Below are 24,122 nucleotides of genomic sequence, written 5' to 3'. Positions count from 1 at the left end.
GCCACTAGCTGGACAAACAGTCGGAGTGTAGCAGCCTGCAGGAGGATCAGGATTCCTCCGTCAGCGGATGACACGGGAGATGTTGTTTGTTGTGACAAGTGCGATGTGAACACAGACATAATCTTTCTCAATCAATGATTTCCACCCACCCACGGTGACGATTACAGGCTCTCAGGAGAGAAATGGCCAATTTATGACAGCGGATTGTTGGAGCGTGCTGGAATAATTTCAGAAACATTGTTTGGAATTGGCAAAAACAGGATTGTTGTTTCATATTTTCGTTTAAAAGTCTTTGAGAAGATGAGATAAGAGGAAGCAGAGCTTGAAAGAGAAGAAGAGAGGAGGGATGCTGGATAGGTGGAGGGAGATGCTGGAGGGATAAGGGGAGAGAAAAGAGAGTTCACACACACACTCACACACACACATTCAGAGGGAGGGAGAGGGAGAGGGAGTAGAAACTGTTAAAACGTGTGTGTTCGCTCTTGCCAGTCTCAGCATCGCTCAGTTTGTGCAGGAGGCTGCAGGTCAGGATCTCCTCTCCAGATATGATCTACACACACTCCTCAGCCACTGGAATCCCTTCACATGTCTGAATGGATGTTAAGAGCCTGCTGCATATTCATGGATTTCTCATTTCACTCCTGATCTGACTCAAACCTGGGATTGGTTCGAGAAGAGACAGAAAAGAAAGGAGCTCCAAGTGGATTCAGGAGCTTTTTTTTTTCTTTTTTCTTTCTTCTTTTTTTTTGGAAGCTGCAGCTCAGCCTGTGTTGGACATGGGACCGTGCGTGAGTAGAGAGGGCTCCTGTGTCGGAGGGAGAGCATCTTCCTGAAAGAGAAGGAGGAGAAGCCTGTGTAAAGGAGTTTTTTTTTCTCTGTAGTTTTGTGTGTTTTTTGTGACCGGGGAGGGGGGAGCTGTGGCTTTTTACGCGCCGGAATGATGCGTCCCAACCGCGGCTTCATCCTGCTCCTCCTCAACGGAACCGCTTGTTTGGTAAGAAACCGAAAAGTCACGATGTGGTGTGTGTGCATGCATCCCGCTCCGTTACGATTACACCTCAGTCCACCTCAGTCTGCAGCGCATTTGCGACAAAAACTTCTCAAGTCGGACTCGGAATGTGCGCAGCGGTGACTGGGAGCTGCAGGAGATGGGATCGGTGGTGTCTTGCAGAGATGCATGGGTGCTCCTCGCCTGCTGTGTTCTGCTCACTGCTTCCAAAGCGTTACTTAAAGACATCTGTGCTAGATTTTGAGTCAGTAGCATCCACTTTGACCCCGCTCGGGCGAGTTGTACTACCACTAATCCCAGCGGACACTCGTGCTGGCAGCGTGCGCACCAGTCCGCCCGTCACCAGCGCGTCCTGCTGTTCCAGCCGCGCTGATGCTCAGCTGTGAGTGTGTGAGTAAGTTTTCGCCTGGGTGGTCACATCCTCAGGGTAAAACCGGATTAGGGTCCAGGTTAGAGCAGTGTCCACTGAGGAAAAGCTGCTCAGGAAAGATGAGAATGCAAAGGTCATGCAAGATCCTGCAGGGTGTTGGAGTAAAAGCAACAATCAGCTTTCCATGTGAATGATCAATCTGAGACTCTTATTTTGAAGAGTCTTCCCCTCTGGTGTCACATTTCACCACTTTTAGGTGTAATAACTCCAGCAGAGTGATACCTCTGTGCACAATAACCCCTCTCTGCATCCAAACTCACATCATGTCAGCCAAGGTAACACTTAAAAAGTGAGCTGACTAAATCCTGGCACCTTCCTCAGGCCCCTCGCTGACCCATAACACCAGCTGTCGAGCTGTTTCCGCGCTCCTAATGAACACTTCCAGCATTACATAACCTTACAATCAAATTTGGATCAGCAGCTCCTCTTTCATGTTTGCCTGCAGTTTTATTAAAAAGCAGATTTTAATGAGAAATCGGCTCTTGATTCACAGGAGAGAGAAACTGGAACATCCTTCTGCTCTGCTCAGAAAGCCCCGGGCTGAGTATCACAGGGGCCCGGCTCCAAAAAGAGGAAGAAAAAAAAAAAAAAACCAAAGGAAAATTAAAAGAACAGTCAGAGGAGATGTTGGAGTGCTTGTTTGATGCACCTGATTGTGTCTGCATCCCTCCAAGGACGACCTTGTGCTTTTCATATTAAGGCGAGGTGCTCGGGGTGGAGGAGCGGCCCTTTGGAGAGCCAAAGATTAAACACACACAGATTTATTTGGCTGAGACGGAGCTGTTTCAACAGATCAGTGAGGGAAGAAGAGACCACACGCTGCTTTAAAATATGGGGGGATGAGCGCCTTTTCAGCTGTTGTATAACTAGATACAAGAGTGTGGGATAATAGGCTTAACACGCACTCTTGTGTTGTCTGGGAGCAGTTTTATGTGCTGCAGGGCTGCTGCCTATTGTAACACACAAGGTCTGTGCCTAATGATAATGAAATTAATTGGGGTTTCTCTCCCTCTGCAGAGCCTGATCTCTGAGAAAATGTACATGTCCTCCCTCAGCAGGAGGTTCTGGGTAATTCATTAGCCCTCCGTGACATTGATAAATTACATAGCAATTAATAAATTGAGTAACTTTTTATTATGAAGCAGAGCTGTGATTAATAATCAAATACGGCTGCTGCATTAAAAATTCAATCTGGAGGATTTGGGGTTGTAAAAGAGGCCGCAGGTCTCCAGGGGCCTTCCTGATCGTCGCCTGTTAGCACAAGGTGCCACTCCGCCTGTTCTTTGTGTGATGAATGATGTGTTAAAGATGTTAATTATACTTGTTTTAATGGAGGCGTATGAATAATACAGAGCATCTCACTTGTGTAATGGAGTGTTTGAGGAATAATGTTTGTTTCCGGTGGAGGTTGGAGTTGCAGATGTGGGTTTATGTCGAGACAGTTGATATCCTGTCATTGAGCTTTAAAATAAGAAATAAGAGCAGATCTATCTTTCTTTTCCCACCACATGTAACATCAAACCTCTTCTTCTTTACATTAAGTGAGAATAAAAGTGAAAACTACAACGTGCGAAGGAAAAGCAGGTGTCTATGTGAGATAAGTTGACACAGTGGAAACAGACAGAGCCAGGTGCAGAGCGGTGTGAAGGCAAAGCAAATGAGAGCCGCCGAGGTAAAGATGAAGCTGATAAAGAGCAAAAATAGAAGTTAAACATCTGCCTCATTGACAGTCATGACGGATCCTTTCTGCCTTTTGCTCCGAAAGAGCCGAGAAAATGCTCTTAATCCACACGTAATTACAGCAGCAGGAGCTGAGGATTGACAATCTGAATCCCAGAGAGACAGGAGGGAGAAAAACTTCACAATCTGAATCATACGACCCTGAGCTGCACCAAATTACACCCAATATCCTCACATTACCTCGGAGGGAATGTTTGCTCTTCATCAGCACGTCTGAGGACACACAGTCAGACAAAGAGGTGTCCATTCTGCAGACTCAAGTGCCTCCTTTTTGCACTCCTCCGGCCTTGCTGGCTTGTAACCTTCACACGCAGCGAGGCCCGCAGCTGCTGTTGTTGCTCTCAGGTGTTTTCTACAAGGGATGAGACCTCAGGTAGCCTCGGTGTGGCCGTGAGAGACGGCTGTTTTTTTTTATTCTCCCTGTGTTGTTTTTCTGTGCAGACACAGGCACCGCCGTCGTATTCTGTGGGTGAATTTCACCTCAGCTGCTCTTTAATGCAAGGGAAAGATTTCATACATATCCCAAAGTTCCTGTGCTGCTCTTTTCTTCTCTGTGGTAGAAACTGCAACACGTGACTTCTGCAGAAGCATCAGGAGATAAGCCAAACTTCTACCACCACCCTTCATCTGACTTTGCTACCAGCAAGGAAAGAGTTGCAGACTTAGCGTGCAATTAAGGAAGTAAAATGTTCTTACAATGACGAAGCTGCAGCTTTGTAAAGATCCTCACATTGCACCACAGCTAAGATCACAAAATGCATCAAATCAGAGAACTACACATGCTTAAAAGTGTGTGAAATTAGAAATAAGTGTGAACCCTGACTTCACCAGACTCCTCTCAGCCTGTCAGAAACTCTCACATTCTCATATCGTAGATACCTGTCCTCCTCGCGGGGTCGCTAACCTTGTCCAGGTGGATTTATCCCCAGCAGAGCTGCAGCACCACCTCAATCCTGAGAAAAACAAATAGAAAAAAACCCTCATCTCATACAGCGCATACTGCACGCAGACGCAAATGTGAGGCAGCAGCCGCACAGCGAATACTAATTTTTCTCTTTTCTCGTGGTTTTTCTCTCGCTCTCGCCGTTTTTTTCCCCCTCCCTGCCATCATCGCTGCAATCGACTTGTCAGGCCTCGTAAGCCTCTCGTCTCCTCCCCGCATCCCGCACACGCAGGACGCAGAAAAGTCATTCATAATTGTGGAGTTTCAATCAGAAGGGAGGGTTGGAAAGGCACAGAGAGGCTTGTTATGCCGGTGACATCTCTCCCCCTGAGTATGAGGATGTGAGAGGGACAAGTATCAGGTTCTTCTTCACCAGTCACACAATAACACACACAGAGACACACACTTTGTTATTAACTGAAGAGCATCCCCACAGCTCAGCATCAAATCTGGCAACAGAAAAGTCATTAAAATGTAGAAATTAAGCTGAATTAAGTGGTATTTATTAGAAAGAAAACAGATTTTAAACCTTAGGGAAGACAGCAGTTTGATTTGATGTGATTTATCCTGACTTTGTCTTAATTCAGTGATACATCAGCTGATTTACAGACTGAACACAGACAAGAAACACGAGTCTTAGAGATTGTCTTGCCCTTCATATCACAGCCAAAATTATGTTTTTTCACTGAGATTTTAAAAAAAAAGGTTGATAACACAAGTTTTTTTCATCTTCAATCTTTGAGGGAAAAAATAACTATTTCCATTTCACAAAACAACAAATCAAAAGCAGAAAACTCCTCAAAAATTGACTAATATTTGATGTTGTCAGCCGGCTCTGCATTGCAAAAAGCTGAAATCTTATCAAGTGTTTTTGTCTTATATTCAGTAAAAAATGTCTTTTTAGATTTAAAATGAGCCACATTCACCTGACCAGTCCAGAATAGTGTCTTATCTCAAGCAAAAAAAATCTCCCAGTGAGGTAAGAGAAATGTGCTTGGACTAATGTCTTGATACAAGTATATTTTTCTTACCCCACTGGCAGATTTTTTTAGTAGTTACAAGCAATTCAGACTTCATTTTTAACTTTAAATAACTTAAAATAAGGCATATTTCCAGACTGATTGGGTGAGTGTGGCTTATATTGAGTGTAAAAAGACATTTTTTTACTTAAAATAAGACAAAAACACTTGAAAGTACAGCAAGTACAGCTTTTTGCAGTGTGTAATTTTTTGTCCATCTGCAGACCGAGAGAACAACCTAGACCAAGAAGACTAAAAAAAACATCTGAAGCTGTTCAAAGCCTGTATCAGGCTGTAAGTCTTCGTGACATCACTCATTTTTTTCTGATATAGAGTTTTGAAGCCTATCGACGGTGGATTGCCGTTAGGGCGAAGGATTTTGGAAAATAATCTAATTGCGTTTTTTATTTTTTTGAGACCAATATTGCGATTTAGCATACAATTTTTTTGGGGGGGATGTTTATCTTTAAGTTTTAAGTCATTTTATAGTATGACTAACCAACAAAAGATACTGTTAGCATTTAAACAAGTCTTTTTTGCATTTCTTAATTGAAAAAGAAAAAGGAACACTATGAAATTTTACAGAAAAAAGTGACCAAGGGGTATGGCTTTACGATCTACGAGGATGGATGGATCTTTGTCGCCCACAGGTTTTTTTTATTTTGCCAGAAAAAAACAGCATTTTGACTTTTGCTGGTTATACGGGAGAACAAGTAAAAGTTACCATATTCCTTCCAAGTCTGTGAACATGAAGCGTTTCTTTTTTTTAATTGCAGCCTTTGCGATTTGAAAATTGCACTCTATTACACTGCGATGTCGGTTTAAAATCAATTAATTGTTCAGCCCTGGTTGCCGTCCTGGAAATGCTGACTCAACCCACTCTGAGTTAGGATGAGGGGAAAGAGGTGGGACTTGAGCATTTTTGCGACTAGAGGGTGCTGACGTGTCACTCAAGTCGGCCACGCCCTTATATGGGCAAAACTCAAAGTTTCAGGGTTGCTGTTGTTTTTTAAACCTTTATTTGACCATTTCAGCCTCATTGTGTTAAAAAACCTCATTTTCCGAAGAGTTCTTGCCAAGATTTGAAGCAGCAAACACACAACATTACAGATGGAAAAAAAAAACAAAAAGGGGCAAAACATAACATTATGGAATAAACTGGAGCCAGTTGTTCAAACAGCTGAGCTAAAACATCATCTTAAAGAGTACGTTCCATATGTTTCATTTTAGATTTAAAAACACTGAAGTCATCCTGCAACTGATTCAAGGCTGAGGGCGCAGAGTACCCATCAGCCCCTTTACCTATTTCTGTCTGAGTGTTTGGAACAAGAGAAGCCTGACCCTTTACCTCAGGCTGCAAGTCTTCATGACATCACTCATTTGTTTCTGATACAGAGTTTTGAGCCCCATCGTCAATGGTTGCCATACTGGAAAGAGAAAAGTTTCTTGTTTTAAGACATTTTTCTAGTTTTTGGCATTTTTTTGATATAATTTCTCTTGTTCCATTGGCAGATTTTTTTTTTACTTGGTACAAACAATTCAGACTTTATTTTTGTCTTTAAATAACTTGAAATTAGACATTTTTTTCTGGACTGGTCAGGTGAATATGGCTCACATCAAGTATAACAAGACTGTATTTACTTAAAACAAGGCAAAACACTTGGTAAGATTCAGTTTTTTGCAGTGCAGAGATCATGAAGAGGTTAAAAACACACAAACAGGCAGGAAGCAGACCAGGAACTGTCTTATAAATAAAGGAGTATCATGTTTAAGGGAAGCTGTAGAGATCAGCTTCTTGGGCTGAGTGTGTTTGTTCTGCAGCCAGCTCCAAGCGGCTGCACCATGAACTGCAGTTTTTACACACTCTGCATTGGCACCATGTTCAAAGACCAGAGGCTGCTGCTTGAACACGCTCTTACGAGTAAAAAAAAAAAGATCTCATGGTCAAAGTCTGAAGTTATCAACTCTGAACTCATGAGGCTGAGCGAGTAACTTTGGACAATTTCCAGGAAGAGCTCCTGAAATCTTTACAAAACTTCAGGAGAGCATGAGTGAATAGGGGTTAAGTTTTTGAGACTGTCAGTGCAGCAATATGAGCAAGAAACAGTATCAGTATCACTTGTGATATATTTTCTTTTCAGAAACTTGGTACAGCTCCAAAAACAGAAGATTTCATCCTGCTTACTGTCAAATTACTGTCTTCACTACTAATCGTGAATCGACGTCTAAAAATAGTCGTTCTCACAGATAATTGCATGATAATTGTTTTTCATCCATGAATTTGTTTCTACATACGACACTTCCACTGGAGGCACTTTATTTTTGCTTTGGGCTGTTTTGGTTTCTGTCTAATTAATCTGAGTTTTATTAAATTATAATATACCAGAGTCAAGAGCAGAAATATCCAAAGATGCTGGTGACACATTCCTGGGGTTTTGTGAGTTGCTGCAGAAAATAATCTTGAATATCTTCCTGTCTTGAAGGTAGCACGCATCCACATCCCTGTGTGATTTTTCAGTGTATGAAGCAGCACTTTAAGAGAAACGACCGCTCTCATTGTTCAAACACACAGCCTAACACTGAGCAAATAAGAAAGCAATCTGACCCCGAAGCAGCAGTGGATGAACAGCGCGGCCTGTCGTATAACACACAACCTCCGTGGCTTCCTGCCTGTGCTGGAAAGCAGCTTGAGTTATGCACGACCACAGCGAGAATGACCCCAGAGGTTCACCTCAGCCGGGACCCCCCCCTGCCTCCCTCCTCCTTCATGTCTCTCCACAGCTCCCTGTCTCCCCCCTCAGGGCTCCCTGCAGACAAGAGGGGAGACAGAGACAGACGGAGGGAATGTGTGCTCTCTGACACACTGACAGGCCTTCATATTGAAGCGCAGAGCTGTCCTGAGACAGAATACGCTGTCTACTCCGAAGGCAGCACAATTTACTGTGGCACTGCTCTCTGGGAGACGGAGCAAATCCTGGAAGAATATATGTAGGTTTGTCTGCGGGTTTCGGATAGTGAAGGGTGGATTACAGAGCACAGCTTAAAGAAAAACGACTCGTAGCCTTGGGTGGAATGAGTGGGTGTAACTCCCGAGGGATCCAGATAAAGATGCGCTTGACTTTCACACAGAGGAATAACTAAGGAAGGGAAAAATCCATAAAAGGCGTTTTAATTTCACAAAGCTTCTGCAGGAGCTGACTGTAGTAAAAGTTGTTCTGCTGCAAAGTGAAAAGTGTCACATCAGAAAGACTTCTCGTTTTAAGATGTGAAGGCGTGCAAACAGAAGATAGAGGTGAGGTGGGTTTATTAAAAGAGGGCGACGCCAGGTCGTGGATGAGGTCTTTTTCTGAAGCTGCACGCCTCGAGCTCGGCGCTGACCTCACCGCCGTGCAGCTGCAGCTGCTGGATACAGCAGCAGAGCCCATTTATATTCTCAATTCTCACACAATCTGTAAACAGTCTGTTCTGCGCGGATGAACAAGGAGTGTGCAGTTCAGCAGCGTGCTGCCCGGTGACGCACAGTGATTTTCAGGGTCAGAGTGGTGCACACGTCCAGACGAGGCACGCTGAGGGTCCTTACAGGGGGATTCCAATTAAAGCGCTGCAAAGCCACGAGGATCAGGGAGTTTGGCTGGGCTGGAGAGCAGAGCGTTTAAAGAAACGGATAATGGGAACATTTTGCTGCAGAGTACGCTGGTTTCTCTATCGAACAGAGGATGCAGTGCTGCAGAGTATAGGACAGCAACCACTGGCAATTATCTCTACCTTTATTTCTGCGGGAAATGTCCGATTGAGCAGTCATGCAACGCTTCACGCCTCGCTAAGCAGCCACCCTGTTGGAATCTGCTGTTTTCAATCTGCAGGAAGTTTGATGACCTATAGCACATTGATTTTTTTTTAGCCAGCTCATTAAAAAGTGACAGGAGTTTAATAGGAATAACTCTGAAAAACAAATTAATCATTTGAAATCTGAGGAAAGGTCAGGTTGGACGGAAGAAACTGTAGTTATGATCAAAGGAAGCAGAAAAACTTAAATCACCTGCAACAGCAGCTGTGAATGCTCAGGGTGAGAAGCTGAATGCGAACAGAGCGAATGAGAAGCTAAAACAGAGCCAGTAACAAACACAAGCTCAAATTATATTTATAGAAACCATCGTTAAAGGTCAAGCAGTATGCACGCTGTCTGTCTTTTTGCACTTCTGAAACTATATCTGCAACTAACAGACTCTTACTTCAAGAAAAAAAACACATCTAATAGTAAAAAAACTACAGAGAGGCTACAACAAACTCTCACATTCAAGTGTTTCCTGGTTAATGTAAAGTTAGCAGGACATAACTGCACACCATGCCCTTTGTACGGTGGCCCAGAAAGTGCAAACTAAAGTTATTAAGTCTTGAACATGAAGTCTTGAAAATAAAATAAAATTAGAGGAACACTTTTAAAAATGAAGAAACAAATTTACAAGATGCAAAACACTTTTAAAAGTCCTGAAACAAATTTACGAAGTCAATATTTTGACTGAAAGGAAATGTAAGAAATGCCAGAATTGACCAGGAAGTGATAAAACCTGAGGAGTCAGTCAGTTTATGTCAATGGAAGATGCTGAGGAAAGGCATAGAAATGCAAGTTTTAGGGCGTTTATAAAAGTTTAGAGAGAGTTCATGGAAAGTTTAGGGCAGAGATCTGAAACTCGTGTCATGGAGGGTCAAGAGGCTACAGGTTTTCTTTCCAACCAAAAACTCCACCAGCTGATTTCACTGATTACCTCACCTTCACACAGAGAGTAGGGGCCAATCAGTGAAATCAGCTGGTGGAGTTTCTGGTTGGAAAGAAAACCTGCAGCCTCTTGACCCTCCATGGCACAAGTTTGTGATCCCTGGTTTATGGTGAGGGCATTGTGTTTTGTCCATCTTACGGAATCCACTTTAGCCAAAAAGCGCAATTTTGCTTTTTGTGTGGACGGACTCTGGAATTCTGGTCAATGCCAAAACAAACTGACCAACTTCTCAGGTATAATCTTTTAAGGGTCACGTTTGACGTTAAGTAAGTTCCCTTTCTGTCAAAATTCTGACTTTGCAAACTTGTTTAGAAATTTAAAAAAAAAAAAAAAAAGTTTAAGGTAAAAAGTTTTGGTAACACTTGACTTTAGAGGTCCACAACTTTCATCACACTTAGGTAAAAAAATAGACAAAGCTTTTCTTATTTCTTTAAAATTAGCACATAACTTCTTTCAAATAATGTGGATTTGAAATTAAATCACAATCCACCACAAAATGTTTTTAGAAGTATCTCAACGTTTCTGCTATTTCCAGAGAAGCAGGTGATATATAGCTGCTTCGTTCTTGAAAACTGAAGTTAGGTTCATGGTTTCCTCTGCTAATTACCTTTGAAATGTTAAGTGAATAATTCAATTTCCCAGTAAGCAGTTGATAGTTAGCTATTTGTTATTTAATGTCACCAAGTTCTTTCGTTCCCAGTTTGTTGAGATCACATGTAACATGATAAACCTTTATGGTTAGGACTATAATGTTTTACATGATACAACTGAAGGCTTCAGACACTGTGAGTACAGGCATCTGGCCAGAAGTTATGTGCTAATTTGCACCAAATTCTCATGAAATTCAGGGGTAATTTCAAAGAAATAAGAAAAACTTTGTCTAATTATTACCTAAGTGCGATAAAATTTGTGGACCTCTAAAGAAAAGTGTTACCAAAGTTTTTCTATCTTCCATCATCCATCAAATTTTTGTCCTTGAGGTGTTTTACTAGTTAAAGAAAGTTATTTTTAATTGGAAAATATTTTGTAAAAAAATAAGTTTGTTCAAAGTTTGTAAAAGTGTCTCAAACTTTAAAATATTGGTTTGCACTTCTCAGCCACCGTACTTTCATCAACATACACAGCAGCCAACAGCCAACAAGTTAGCTACAGAGACTTTTAGCATACTTTTTCTGCATCAAGACAACTTATAAAAGATCTAGCTCATAGAAAAAGCCTGAAAGTAACTCTAGGTTAAAGTTAAGGCTAATCAGAGGAAAACAGCAGCAGAGTAAATGTGATAAATCCTCCTTTTCTTGGTGAATGTCATTTAAACACATGCCGTCATCTCTCTAAGGGCAGATATGAAAAGTGAGAACACGTCTGTTTTTTAAGACGTTAAAATAAGCACTTTCTCCAAGGCTGTGGCTCACACCTGCTGGCAGGAAGCGTTTCAGATGTTTCACAAAGTAAGCACTTGTGATCAGATTTCACTTCCTTGCTCACACGTGGGTTTATCTGTTAAAGACTTCAGCTCCTCGGGGAGATGGTGGAGGATGGCGGGGTGCTCAGCTGTCCGAGCTGTGCAGCACAGCCAGATGTGTTAGGAAGCTTTTTAATCTTCAAAGCATCCAGGACGTGTTCGTGTTCGTGTTCGTGTTCATCATACATATGAAGTCACATCTGGATGGGATTCAAATGTTGGGACTTGGCTCACTTAGACTTTAAATTCAATTTTCTTTGCCTTTGCGGAGCTTTCAGACGATTAATCTCAGAGCTCCACGGTTAGATTATTGTCTTTTGATGTGACTGCTTCACACCTTTACTTGCTTAAATTAAACAGTCGTCCTGAAGAGCTTTTTCATGAACATGCTTCGTTTTCAGACGCTGAATTTTCTGCTTCCTTCAGGAGAAAGTCCAGACACCAGCAATGAGTCCTTCCACCTTTTACCAAACAGGTGTGAACACTGTTTTAATCAGCCCAGACCCATCAGCCCATCAGGCCTCGCTTCGTTCTCCGATCCCCCCTGGGAGAAACCCTCCCCTCCACCTCCCCTCTCCTCCCACTCTGCACTACCGACTTGTCAATATCTTATAATGTAAAAATTTGATAGCCAATTCAGAGCCCGGCTCTCCTGGGAACACACGTGAACCCGTCCGAACTGAGCTGACAGCGTCACGAGGATGCAGGAATAAAAGAAAGGATTGTAAGTTCGGAGTTTAGAGTAAAAAGGATTCAGCGAGCGTTCAGATCCGAGCTCCGCTGACCCCCGAGAAGAAAGAGTAAATTATTCATTAAGAGTCAAATGGCTTGTTTCTTGTGAAATTACCTTCCTCTCCCTCGCCTCCTCCTGGATGCACACTAGCCAGAAGAATAATTAGTTATAAGGCCACCGCCATTTTCCCACTTTAATCATGTAACAGAGAAGCCTCCTGCAGTGAGCATATTAGATGTGGAGACGTGGCGAAGAGACAGAATAAAAAAGAATAAAGCGTCGACGAACACTTAAGAAATCTGAGCCGCCTGGGTTCTTTAATTAAAAATTGATGTCATATTAGAGATGAAGATTTTAACTCAACAGTCGGAGGAAATGGAGTGCTTATTGAACTTGTTAGCTCCCGGGATGAGCACATGCTTTCAGGCCCGCTGGGCGCTTCTGTAGGCGTGTTCCTGGTGTTAATCAATCAAACGATCAATCAGTTTGCTTCAGTCCAGATCATGCGTCCATTAAAACTGCTTATTCATAACCCATCGCTGCAGGAGCGCACACACGTGGTTCATGCTTAACTCTCAGATGAAACCAGCTCTGAGTATGAGTGACACGGTCACATGAAGCCCAATCCTCAACCACCTCAGTCTGCTGAGAGCACGTAGATGAGAAATGATCATGTTTTTACAGGAAGCAGAAATAACTCTGTGACAAATAGTGATGGTAATAAAAGTTAATCAGGATTCTCTGACTAAAGGCTGTCACCGATAATCAGAGTCTCATCTTTACTTTGTGCTCAGTGTGTTCGCCAGCAGCACGTCTGGAACATCACGTCTCTGAGAGACGAAAGGTGGAGATGAGCTGGAAGACAACAAGATGTCCAACCTCTTAATCGCTCTGTCTGCTCGTTTTATAATGTTCCTTCTGCAGCTCAAACTTTAACAACAGAAATGGAGTTATTCAAAAGTTAAAGAAAGAAAATGGTTCAGACAAACAAAAAACACACAGCTCCATCTTTTTTTGTCATATTTTGATTGGCTATTGGATGCCTTAGAGGCCAGACTCCCATAAACACTGACTCTGCAGCAACAGGCTGTTGGTGAATTTGTTGGTGGATTCTCTTCTAGTAGCTAAATCATACAAACCTCAAAGATTTCTGCTTTAGTATTTCAAGAGACATTGCATGCTCCTGCTCATACTTTAAACTGTCCTTCCTTTTACATTCCATGCTTTTCAGTATGCTTTTAAATATCAGTTTTTCTCTTTTATGAAGTGAATCTAATGTAAAAATGGCAAAAACAAACTCTTACTTTCTACTTTTTGACAGTTGATTAAAACTGACTGTCTTAACTTTTTAAATTCAGCTCTTTAATTCCAGTTTTATTCTCCTAAACCATGCTGACTTTGACGAAAATAACACAGCAGATTATTTCTGGTTTTCAACGTTTTTCTCATCTGTATGAAAGAAATCAAAGGTGGAGGTTAAAAAATAAAAATAAAGGTCCAAACAACAATTTTTTCACTTTTCCTTTTTTTCACATTATCTCTTTTTAATTCAGCTCTTCAACTACCATTTTATTCTCCTAAACTATGCTGACTTTGAGGACAACCATCGCACTGCAGATTGTTTCTGGTTTTCAACATTTTTTCTTATCTCTATGAAAGAAATCAAGGGTGGAGGTTATAAAAAAGAAAAAACAAGGTCCAGACAGCATTTTTTTTTTACCCTTTTCTTTTTTTTCTTTCTTTCTTTTTTTTTATTTTCCTTTTTTTCATATTATCTCTTTTTAATTCAGCTCTTTAATTACCATTTATTCTTCTAAACTATGCTGACTTTGAGGACATTCATCACACTGCAGATTGTTTCTGGTTTTTTAAACATTATTTTATCTGTATGGAACATAATAGGGCAGGTAAAAAAGGGGAAAAAAGGGGAAAAAAAATAAAAAAGATAAAATAAAATAAAAAAATCAATGTCTCGCCCACCCTTTTTACATATGATCTCTTTTTTATTTTTTTATCATTTATTTATTTATTTAAGTTATTTTTATTTATTTATTTGGCTTTTTTTTTATTCAGCTCTTTAATTACCATTGTATTCTTCTAAATCGTGCTGACTTTGTCTATGAGGATGACTATTGCTCTGCAGATTATTTCTTGTTTTCAAAATGTTACTTTATCTGTATGGAAGAAAACAAGGGTGTTTATTAAAAGGAAAAAGGTCCTGACAACAAAACTTTTTTTTCCTTTTTTTTCTTTTTCTGGCATATATTTAATGTTAACTTCTATTTTTAAAATTAGAACTTTGGTTGTTTATATTTCTCTAAGTTCTGGCTTTAAATGTACCGACGTGCTAAAACTCAAAATCAAGTCTAGAAATAAATTTGAAATTGTTTTACCAATAAAATAATGACTGCATTTTTTGTTTCTAGTATATTTCTCTTCTTGTTCAGTGTGTTAGATCAAATCAACTCAAAAACTGTTTATAAATGAAAGAAGAAAAACAACACTCAAATATAAATTTAACATCCCAGTCATTAATAGCTTTATTGAGAATTTGACTTATTTCTTAGGATTTTGAAAAACAAAATCAAAGATTTTGAACTATTTTTCACATGAGGGCATAAAAAGTTTTATTCTTATTCATCCATTAAGCCCTGGGAATGATGGATAACTTCATTATACATCAAATAAATCCAACTCTGAGGAAGTAAATCCCTGAAGAAGTTCCTCCACTAATAAAAAATGTCTTCAAATCTGGAGTTTTACTCATAATCTAATAGAACTGGAGGATCATCGTCGTCACAGCAGTGAGAATCTTTTTCCCACAGTCTGATTTTTTGTGTTTTCACTCGATGGTCAGAAGGGCACTGATGTCGTCAGTGACACTTTTTTTAGGCGACCATGAATCTGAGTGTGACTCCTCACCATGGCAACTTTAACCCAGCAGAGTTCAGAGGCTGTAGTTTGAAGCTCTGCAGACTCCATGTGCTGCAGACGGAGCTGAGAGTAAACAAACTGTATGAAAAATCATTTTATCCATGTTGGAAATCAGGCGCACTGATGTCGATGTGGTGGGTCCAGATTGTTTGCTCTTTATAAATCCACAGCCCTTTATTTGCTTCACTGAAGTATTGAGTTCACGTCTGAAGCTGTTGACTAAAGCGTGGCTCTAATCAGGGAAAATGATCCTCCTTTCTTTGGTCAACACGCCGGCCTTTTCCTCGCCTCCTGTTTCTCTGAGAGTTATCGCTCGGATTCAGTTAAGTGGCTCCTGGACTCGGCGCGGCCACAGTGAGCTGGAGCCACCAGAGGCAGAGGGGTTAAACCGTTGTACCTGTCACTGTAACAGGCTGATTATTGCCCGTGGAGCTGGCAGGCTTGTGCGGATCGCTCCCCTCCCCGCGTTCCCCCCTGCTGGGAGAGAGGCCCGAGGCCCGTGCTCACTGAGGCTGAATGACTCACAATTACCGTGGCGACGGAGCCCGCAGCCACCTCCCATCCTCTCTCCAGCCGTTTCACTGACTCACTTAGCGCACATGACAAATGACAAAATCACCCTGAACCTCCGCCCCCTCACTAAGACCTGATTGCCCATCGCCCACACTTTGCCTTCAGTACTTAAAGCTGGGATACATCTCGCCAAGCTTCATGAAACACAACAAACTAAGTCTGATCAACTTCTCCTTCCAAAGCGGCGTTCACTCTCACGCTATGGTGCATATTTTAGCGTGACCCAGTGAACAGCATACCCCTGACATTACTGCTGAAACACTCTGCTGTTACACATCTTTGAAACTCATTAAAACTCTTCTCTGGCGACTGAATAAAGATATTATTTGTGCATCATCAAAGGGTGACTTCTTGCACTGTATTTTAAACAGGAAAGGAAGCGAGTGGCACCAATACCCACAGCACATCATATTACTCAGCTCTAACAACACAGTGTCAGGGTGCGCATAATAAAAAGAGGAAATATTACTCCAAAGCAAAGCATTCATCTTTTGGTAACATGAAGGTAACAGAGAAGTGGGGACACTATTTCAACGTGCTTACATTGCAGAAGTCAAAGCTGTGAGCGCGCTGATAGTTCAATCTTACACTCCATATACTCTCCTAGTTAAACGCAGAGCGGCGAAAGAGTTGTAGCAGTTTGCAGTTTTCCAGAATGAGCAGAAAAAGAGAGGTGGCCGTTATATTTAATGATGAAAAATATGTTGCTTACTGCTGCATAACACTTGACCTCTGAGAGCTCAGAGATGCACTCAAGAGCAGGTTCCTTAGTGCAATGTAAAATACAGCAGAACATGCACAGAGGTGTGGATCACAGGGTGTAATCTCTCCCGTCTGACTTCTATCTTCATTTTCTCAGCGCTGTTTTAAGCTCATTTCTACATTTGTCTTTGACGATGAAGCAGCACACTGAATCTGACACCTCCAGCAGAGCCAGACACTTAAATCTTCTGTTCAACAATAGCACAATGCTCTCACTTCGTCTCTCCTCCGGCAGAGACACAGACGCCTCCCTCGCTGCCTTCACCGTGAGCTGCAGTGTGTTTGTGCTCAGATTGGGAGTTTTGGTGCAATCCTCCAGTCACTCGAGACGAGAGGCGGCGCGGGCAAAGTGATCAGCGTCTTTTAAAGCAAAGGGGCAGTTAAATAGAAAGTGAGAGCAGATATTTTTCAAGAGCCCTAAAGAGGCGTTTTGTAGAACACCACAGGGGCTCTTAAGCTAGCAGAGTGCTACCCTCTGTGCCCAGCAGCCTCCAGCTCAATGAAAAGGAGAAATCAAACACAAACTGGTCCTTCAATAGGAGGCATGGGGGAGGACATGTGCACCGTTCAAGTCGTCTCGCTTGGCCTCGGCTGGCCTGGAAGACAAAACGAAGGCACAGCAAAAAAGATGAATGTTTTATTAGATGCTCCAAATATTTGTTCATACTGAGAGAGTCTTAAAGAAGCAACCAGAGCCTGTATGCATCCAGGAAAACCCCATCAGACTAATTCAAAATGCATGTGTACTCCTCATGCTATGAAAAATGTCGACAACTACAATTCTACAATTTCATTTAGCAGGTACTTTGGTCCAAATATTGACTAAGAGCTGGTCTGAGACCTTCTGACCCATTCAACCCCTGAGGATAAAGGGGAGAACAGATGAGTTTTCAGACATCTCTTAAAGTAGAAAAGGACTCTGTGGATCGTATCAAGTTAGGTAATTCATTCTACCATCTGGGAACAACAAAGGAGAAGAGTCTGGCTAGAGATTTGGAGCCGTGCTGGGCTGGGAGCACCAGGCGTCTTTCACAAGCAGAGCATAGCATACAAGAAGGATTGTAGACCTGGATGAGGGACCCCAGGTAGGAAGGAGCACAATGTTCTTGTCAGTGTTTCGTAAACCAGAGGAAGAACTTTGAAAAGCTCTTTAATCTAAATTTGCTTGTATCTCAACACCATCATACTTTTCCAAAGGGTTCAATCGATCCATAAATGTCGATTTTCTTCACACATTTTGTCTGAAATAGTAACAAATGAGCACAACGTCCGCCATCTTTAAATCAGTATTCAGGGCGTTTTCTACCGTTAGTGCCTGTAATGGCAGAGTCTTCCTCCATTAAATTTAATGCTCTGTTGGGGTGTGAACTTGGCATGCATACTGCTAATCTGTAATAAAGGCTGGACACTCAGACTTCCCTGGACTCTTCTTAAGAGCAGTGGCGGAGCTGGACGCCATTAAGGGTGGCAAAGACATGTGCCAGATAGGCTAAGCAGCATTTAACCAGGTGTGACCATAGACTGTAGAAAACATGGACAAAGCATCCGTGACGCCACCTTTCTGTTCCTGAAACAGTGAAATGAAGCTAATCCGTGGACGCAGCAACATTCACTATGACGCCAGCTGTTAGTTTTTCTTCATGCAGCTACAGGGCGGTGCCTTTTGATTGGAAAATCAAACAATCCTAGTGAGTTCTAAACTAAGAGATAGAAAAAAATCTCTTACCTTACGGGGAAATCAGCGTTTTGAACCCAAGCTGTTTTTTGAACAAGGCTGTAAATATGTTTTTTAATGCCATAAAAGTCTGTTTTTTTTTGGCGGGGTGTCTATGTGACTTCCAGTCTTTCTGCAGCCAGCTTCAAGTGGATTCTCGACAAACAACGTCTGTTAGCGCTTCTGCATAGGCTTCATTATTACTGACCGGATGTTGCCCCTTGGGTATGACCTACCATATCAGGTCTGCCTGATCATATCTTTACATCTTTACATGGCGTAGTGTCAATTTTTGTGTAAAACTTTAGCTGTACATCAGTACAACCCTTATATCCAAAACTTTAATAAAATGCACAGACTTATGCCCAGACTAACTAAAAAAATTCTAAAACATGCAATAAATCGTTAAAGAAAAGTGAAAATTTGACACAGATTTTTAAAGTGGGGAAATGTCATGGCTGTACCCCTCAAAAATGTGCAAAATATAATGACATACATTCAAGGTAGGAAGCTATGGTGATACTGAACAACCGTGGTCTGCATCATTATGTTTTGTTGATCATGTTTTATCCTGGATTTCTCAGTGGAAGAAAACAGTGCTTTGTGACATAAAATTGTGTGACACTCAGATTTTATTGGCAAAAAGAATGATCTGTCTATCTTATCTGTGGTCAAATGTACCGTAGTGCTGGAACTAAGCTGGGTTTTAAATTGTTCAATACACTTCCTAACTTTGACAGTCTAACCTGCTTTTCTTGGCGACATCTGAATTATTTTGGCTGAAATCTCTAAGATTTAAAACAAAGATATTTGAGCAGTTTAGTAATCAAAAGTGAAAATGTGCAACAAACACCAGAATGCAACAAAAAGTGGAGCACAGGTTGTTGTCGCTATGCATCCTGGGAAAAGTAGTCTTGAATTAAGATAAGTTGCTTAGTGTGGGCTCAACACGTTTTACCGATTCTGGCCAAAGGTGTCACTCAAAGTCTTTACCGAGACTGTATGGTTCATTTTCATCAAAAAGTGTAGCCAGATTCAAAGGCAGGGCATGGCCACCCCCCTGCCCCCCTTAGATCCACCCCTTAATAGCAGGAAGTCCTTGTTCAGGAGGGTTGACTCAACTGCAAACAGGTAACAAGAGGAGCAGGTCTCGGGTCCCTGAGGCAGAAAGACCAGATGAAGGGAGAATCTGACCCCTCTCATGTGAGCCCAAACGCCAAACCACAAGCACATCAGCGGGAAAACCCTCAGCACAGGCAGTGGAAATGTGATCAGCATTGTTATGAGAGGAAATGCAAGTTTTTAGAGAGACAGAAAATCAATATCGCTGACTGACTGCCGAGCAGGCGAACAAATCCGAGCGAGCTTGAAAAACCTGCATAAGATGGAATAAAAATGAGTCAGACTTAATAATCCCGACTAAGCCTGTGTAAGGAAGCGCTGGCAGTCAAGATAGTAGATGGATCAGAGCACAGACAGGGATGCATGCATTATGCATAGTTGTAAAATCTCCCTGGGTAATACGTACGCACACACACACACTCACACACTCTGCCTCTCACTTATTGTTCACTTTTACTATGATTTTAAACACACAAACTGAGCGTCTTTGTGCGTGTGTGTTCTCTCTGTCAAACTTAAAGACGTCACAGGCCCGGACTCTTCCTCTGCACATGAAGCTACCTGTTAATTGATCCTTATTGTTGGTGATTTCACATTATCCCCCTCTCTTTCTCAAACGCAGACAAAGCTTCTGCTTTCTAATGTATTCAGACTCCCACAGCAACGCCTCAGAAGCAAAAAGCTGCATTTAGAAACACAGAACACAGCTTAGTCTACTTTCTATTTCAAGTTTCTTCTTTAAGATTTTATAGAGAACAAATTCCTCTCCAGTTAGAGGACTTCGAGTGACCTTTTCTTATTTGGCTCAGCGGAAAATGAGTTGCTTTGAGAGGGCGAGCGTAGAAAGAGGTGTTTCGTTGCAGGAATCCAGCTCTTCGCGGTGCATTTAAAGGTGCATAAATCAACCTCTCACCTCTGCTGTCAGAGACACAACTCTACAAAGCATCTCTTAATGACACTGCTTTATTCTTCCAGAGCATTACAGCCTTTGTAGAGAATTCTCCCCCCTGTAGAAATATCGATTAAACTGCCCAGACTCCGAGTTTGTCGCTTTGTGTGAATTCAGTTTTGGTGTGGATTTTCTGTTTGAATCTGTTGTTTGATCCCTCCGGCTTCCAAGGAGGCATACGAGCCCATTACTGGTGAGCTTAGGGATTTACATCGGCTCTGTGGAGACTACACATAAAGGAGTGTTTTCTCCCACAGCAGAGGTAAACAAAAAATGTAATAATAGCAATACCTGCAAAATTTCAGCCTTGTATTTATATATAAAACATCGATAGAATGTCAAGGCGACTAGCAGTGGAGGTATGAACGGTAAATTAAGTATTGATTAGACCTTTAATTTCTTTTCTGTCCACGTTTCTTTCTACACCGCGAATAACTGCCGACATTCTTTCTCTATTTTCTTCTTCGATCCCCCCTTCCTCGTCTCTCCAGGTGGCCCTGGGTCAAGAAGAAGACTCCCCCAGCCCCAAGAGCTCTTCAGACGACTCCTCCTCCTCCTCTAAGACGGTGGGCCTCCTCACGGGGCAGACTCCCCTCTCGCCCCTGAGCCGCTGGATGCTCCACAGCAAGAGCCGAGCGGCTAACACCACCTCTCTGGAGCTGCCCTACCGCTCCCCGGTCCCCTTCGCCAAGCAGGAGTTCTCCAAACAAGAGTTCTGGGAGATGCTGGGCAGCGATCTCCTAAAACCAGACGCCTCCAGCTCCAGGGTCAAACGGCGGCCAATCGTCAAGACCGGCAAGTTCAAGAAGATGTTCGGCTGGGGGGACTTCTACTCCAACATCAAGACGGTGAGGCTGAACCTGCTCATCACCGGGAAGATCGTGGACCACGGCAACGGCACGTTCAGCGTCTACTTTCGCCACAACTCCACAGGTCAGGGGAACATCTCAGTGAGCCTCGTGCCGCCGGTCAAAGCGGTGGAGTTTGATCTGGAGCGCCAGAGCGTGGTCTACCCAAAGGACTCAAAGATCTTCAACTGCCGCGTGGACTATGAGAAAGTGGATCGCAGCAAGCGCACCTCGCTGTGCAACTACGACCCGTCCAAAACCTGCTTTCAGGAGCAGATCCAGAGCCACGTGTCCTGGATCTGCTCCAAGCCTTTCAAAGTCATCTGTATCTACATCTCCTTCTACAGTACGGACTACCGCCTGGTCCAGAAGGTGTGCCCGGACTACAACTACCACAATGAGATGCCCTACCTCCCCTCGGGGTAGGAGGCTTGGGGGAGAGGAGAGGTGGGAGGGGAGAGGGAAGAAAAAAAGGGGTGAGAAGGAGTGACTGCGACACCAGAGGAGGAAAGCAGGGCTGTGACTCATCCTTAACGCCACGGTGGCTGAAGATACCTTAAAAAATCCTCTCTGTAGCCTGACTTCTGTAAGATGTAAAAACATATATGCAAAACTAAAACTACAGTATGCAGATAATGAGGCATTTGGAATGCTAAACAGCAGCATTCATTAACTGGGACTGGTACTGAGATTCAAAAACACGCCAACATGCACATTCTTACCTCAAATGCCAACTTTTTCCACCAGATATTTCTCTCCTCCATTCAGCCATTTGTTCACGTCGAGTGTCCTTTTAATCACCCTCTGCAGCGTTGCTCTTTTTGCAAAGTCACGAGGCGGTGTTTCCAGTGAATGAAGGCATTTAAACGCTCTGATAAGACCCACTGGAGAGTTGTATCCAAATCCAGACTTTATCACAAACATCATTCGGCGTTCTAATATCACCACTGTGAAGGCAAACGGCGATGATGGTTTCTAACGCACCAGAGGGAGCGTTGTTTTTCCTCATGAATGTAAAGTCTGCACTCCTTCTTTTAGGCATCCATTCATATTTCTGTGCAAGTCCTTCATCACAGCATTGTCAGGGTGTAGTGTTGGATTTTGCAGCCTGCCAAAGGTAGGACAGTCTAAGGCCCGTTTATATAACAAGAAACGGTGCAGTATGCATGCCAGACCTGTAGTTGGCGATATAACGGTCTTGTCAAGAAGATAAGTTTGGCATCTTTTGGTTGATCTCTACTTAAGTAGAGTGGGGCTGATCGTCAGGCGTATATTGGATGCGTCTAATTGCAGAAGTGGTGCAACAGATGCACATTTTGTTGAAAGGCAGTCAGCAGATTTAGCAGCACAAGCAGAACAAGGTAGTTCGTAAATTGCTACTGTTATAACAATCTTAATGGGCAAGCGCAATACAGAGCATGATTTCCGCGTTGCCACTGAGAGTGGCGGCTTGCTGTTTACACGGCAACGGTGGTTGAGTTTCAGAAAAAGTCCACTCCGGAGGCCATTTTTAAAAGTTTCCGTTTAAGGTCCGCCAAGACAGGGGTTCCCAAACTTAACTGTGCTGGGGGCCCCTTTTGAAACCAACAGACTATGTTTCAAAATATGTGGAGAAATTTCAACTTTAAGAATGTTTTTTCTCACTTCTGACATTGTCATAACAAAAATACAGCTGTCACTTGAGGTGCAGTTAGGTACTATGAGAAACGTGAGGATCCGACAAAGATGGCACTTTATGTGTTTAATTTAAGGACCAATTGTTATTTGGAAAAAATATATATATAAATTCTATTTTTGTCCTTCCCTCAAATTTTTGGAGGCCCCTCTAGAGCCTCCTGGTGGCCCCCAATTTGAAAACCACTGGGCTAAAATTTCCATGTTAACAAAAGGCCAAAATGCAACAATACCCACTAAACATTAGAAGTCTGATGGATGTGCAGATCAAGTCAATGGACGTCAAGTGGACATCTAAGCAGGAGTAAGTGGGTAAGCACACTGCACAAAGAGATGTTCAAAAGACGTCCTTTCAACCTCATTTTTGGTCGTTTAACTTTGATCTCCTGAAGGTGCAGACTGTTCCTCCAGACATCTTTTTCAAAGTCTACTTAACGTCCATTCATGGAGTCCACAGTACCTCCCCACTGCGCTAACAGACGTTCAAAGGACGTCTTAATAACCTTATTTTTGGACGACTAATTTTAAACATTAGTTTTAACTAAAAGTGGTATTTTGTTTATTTTTTTTAATTTTTTTTACCACTTCCTGTTTTCCAGCAGGTTTGAAGGGGAAATGTAAAACGTCTTTGTACTAATTTACAGTTACCATCTGCTGCTGAGAAAATCAAATGAAGCTACAGGAAAATGAACTGGAACCGTATGCACCTTCAGAAACTCGACTACAGTTTTATACAGAAACTAGAAGCAGGATAGAAACAGTAAGAATGACTAAAATGTGGCATTAGCTCAGTTCATTTGGACTTGACCTTGGAAGTGGGGGGCTACTGGTTTGAGATCTGGTATGGACAAAGATTTTATTTTCTTTGTTGGTAATTTTTTGGGAGATCTTAAACAGAGGTACTGTGGATGCCATAAATGGACGTGAAAAAAAATGAGTTTTCTGGAATAACAGTCTGCACCTTCAGGAGACCAAATTAAACATCCAAAAATGAGGTTGAAAGGACGTCCTTTAAACGTCTCTTTGCTCAGTGGACACCTTTGCGATTCATCCTAAAACTGTTGTCGTGTAAACTGCTCCTAACTCGCAGGTATGTCGGTGAAAAAAAACACACCTACATCAGGGGAGGAGAAAAAATAATACAATTTGCCGGAAAAAGCAATTGCTCAAAAGAGATTTAGGTCCAGGGCTTAAGACAAGTTCAGAGGAAGGAAATAACTAGATTCTGCTTCGAGATAGAATTGGCCCTCCATACTTAAGAGAGGGAGGGAGGGGGAGGTGGGAGAAGGAGAGAGGGGAGATTCAGTGAGCTGTTTTAATTAAAGTGGAGAAGGAGATGTAGAGTATGCAGCTCCTTCTATTGTCCCCTCTGTATGAAAAAGATTACATTTTGTTGCCGTCAGGATTCCTGATTTCACGCCTTGATAACTTT

The 24,122-nt window shown here is 42.3% G+C and overlaps 1 protein-coding gene and 1 long non-coding RNA gene across 3 annotated transcripts in view; one reads left to right on the top strand and one right to left on the bottom strand.

The window, feature by feature from the left end:
* LOC141809968 (uncharacterized) overlaps positions 1-24,122 on the bottom strand; it is a 231,588-nt gene that overhangs the window by 54,095 nt on the left and 153,371 nt on the right. The window lies entirely within an intron of this gene.
* LOC141809641 (neurexophilin-1) lies at positions 501-23,045 on the top strand. Its single transcript, XM_074696757.1, has 2 exons — positions 501-994; positions 20,660-23,045. Exons 1-2 carry the CDS (start codon positions 938-940, stop codon positions 21,440-21,442), a joined length of 840 nt encoding a protein of 279 aa, XP_074552858.1. The 5' UTR covers positions 501-937; the 3' UTR covers positions 21,443-23,045.

Source organism: Halichoeres trimaculatus, unplaced genomic scaffold (genome assembly GCF_033239565.1).
Source record: "Halichoeres trimaculatus isolate MK-OKI-2021-1 unplaced genomic scaffold, fHalTri1.1 fHalTri1_scaffold_20, whole genome shotgun sequence".
NCBI lineage: Eukaryota > Metazoa > Chordata > Actinopteri > Labriformes > Labridae > Halichoeres > Halichoeres trimaculatus.
The sequence above is the reverse complement of the archived record's forward strand: the minus strand, read 5'-3'. Positions and strand labels throughout refer to the sequence as shown.

Coding starts and splice junctions, on each gene's coding strand:
- LOC141809641 (XM_074696757.1), top strand. CDS start 938: ATGATGCGTCCCAACCGCGGCTTCATCCTGCTCCTCCTCAACGGAACC. Junction 995..20,659: donor TCAACGGAACCGCTTGTTTG/GTAAGAAACCGA, acceptor TCGTCTCTCCAG/GTGGCCCTGGGTCAAGAAGA.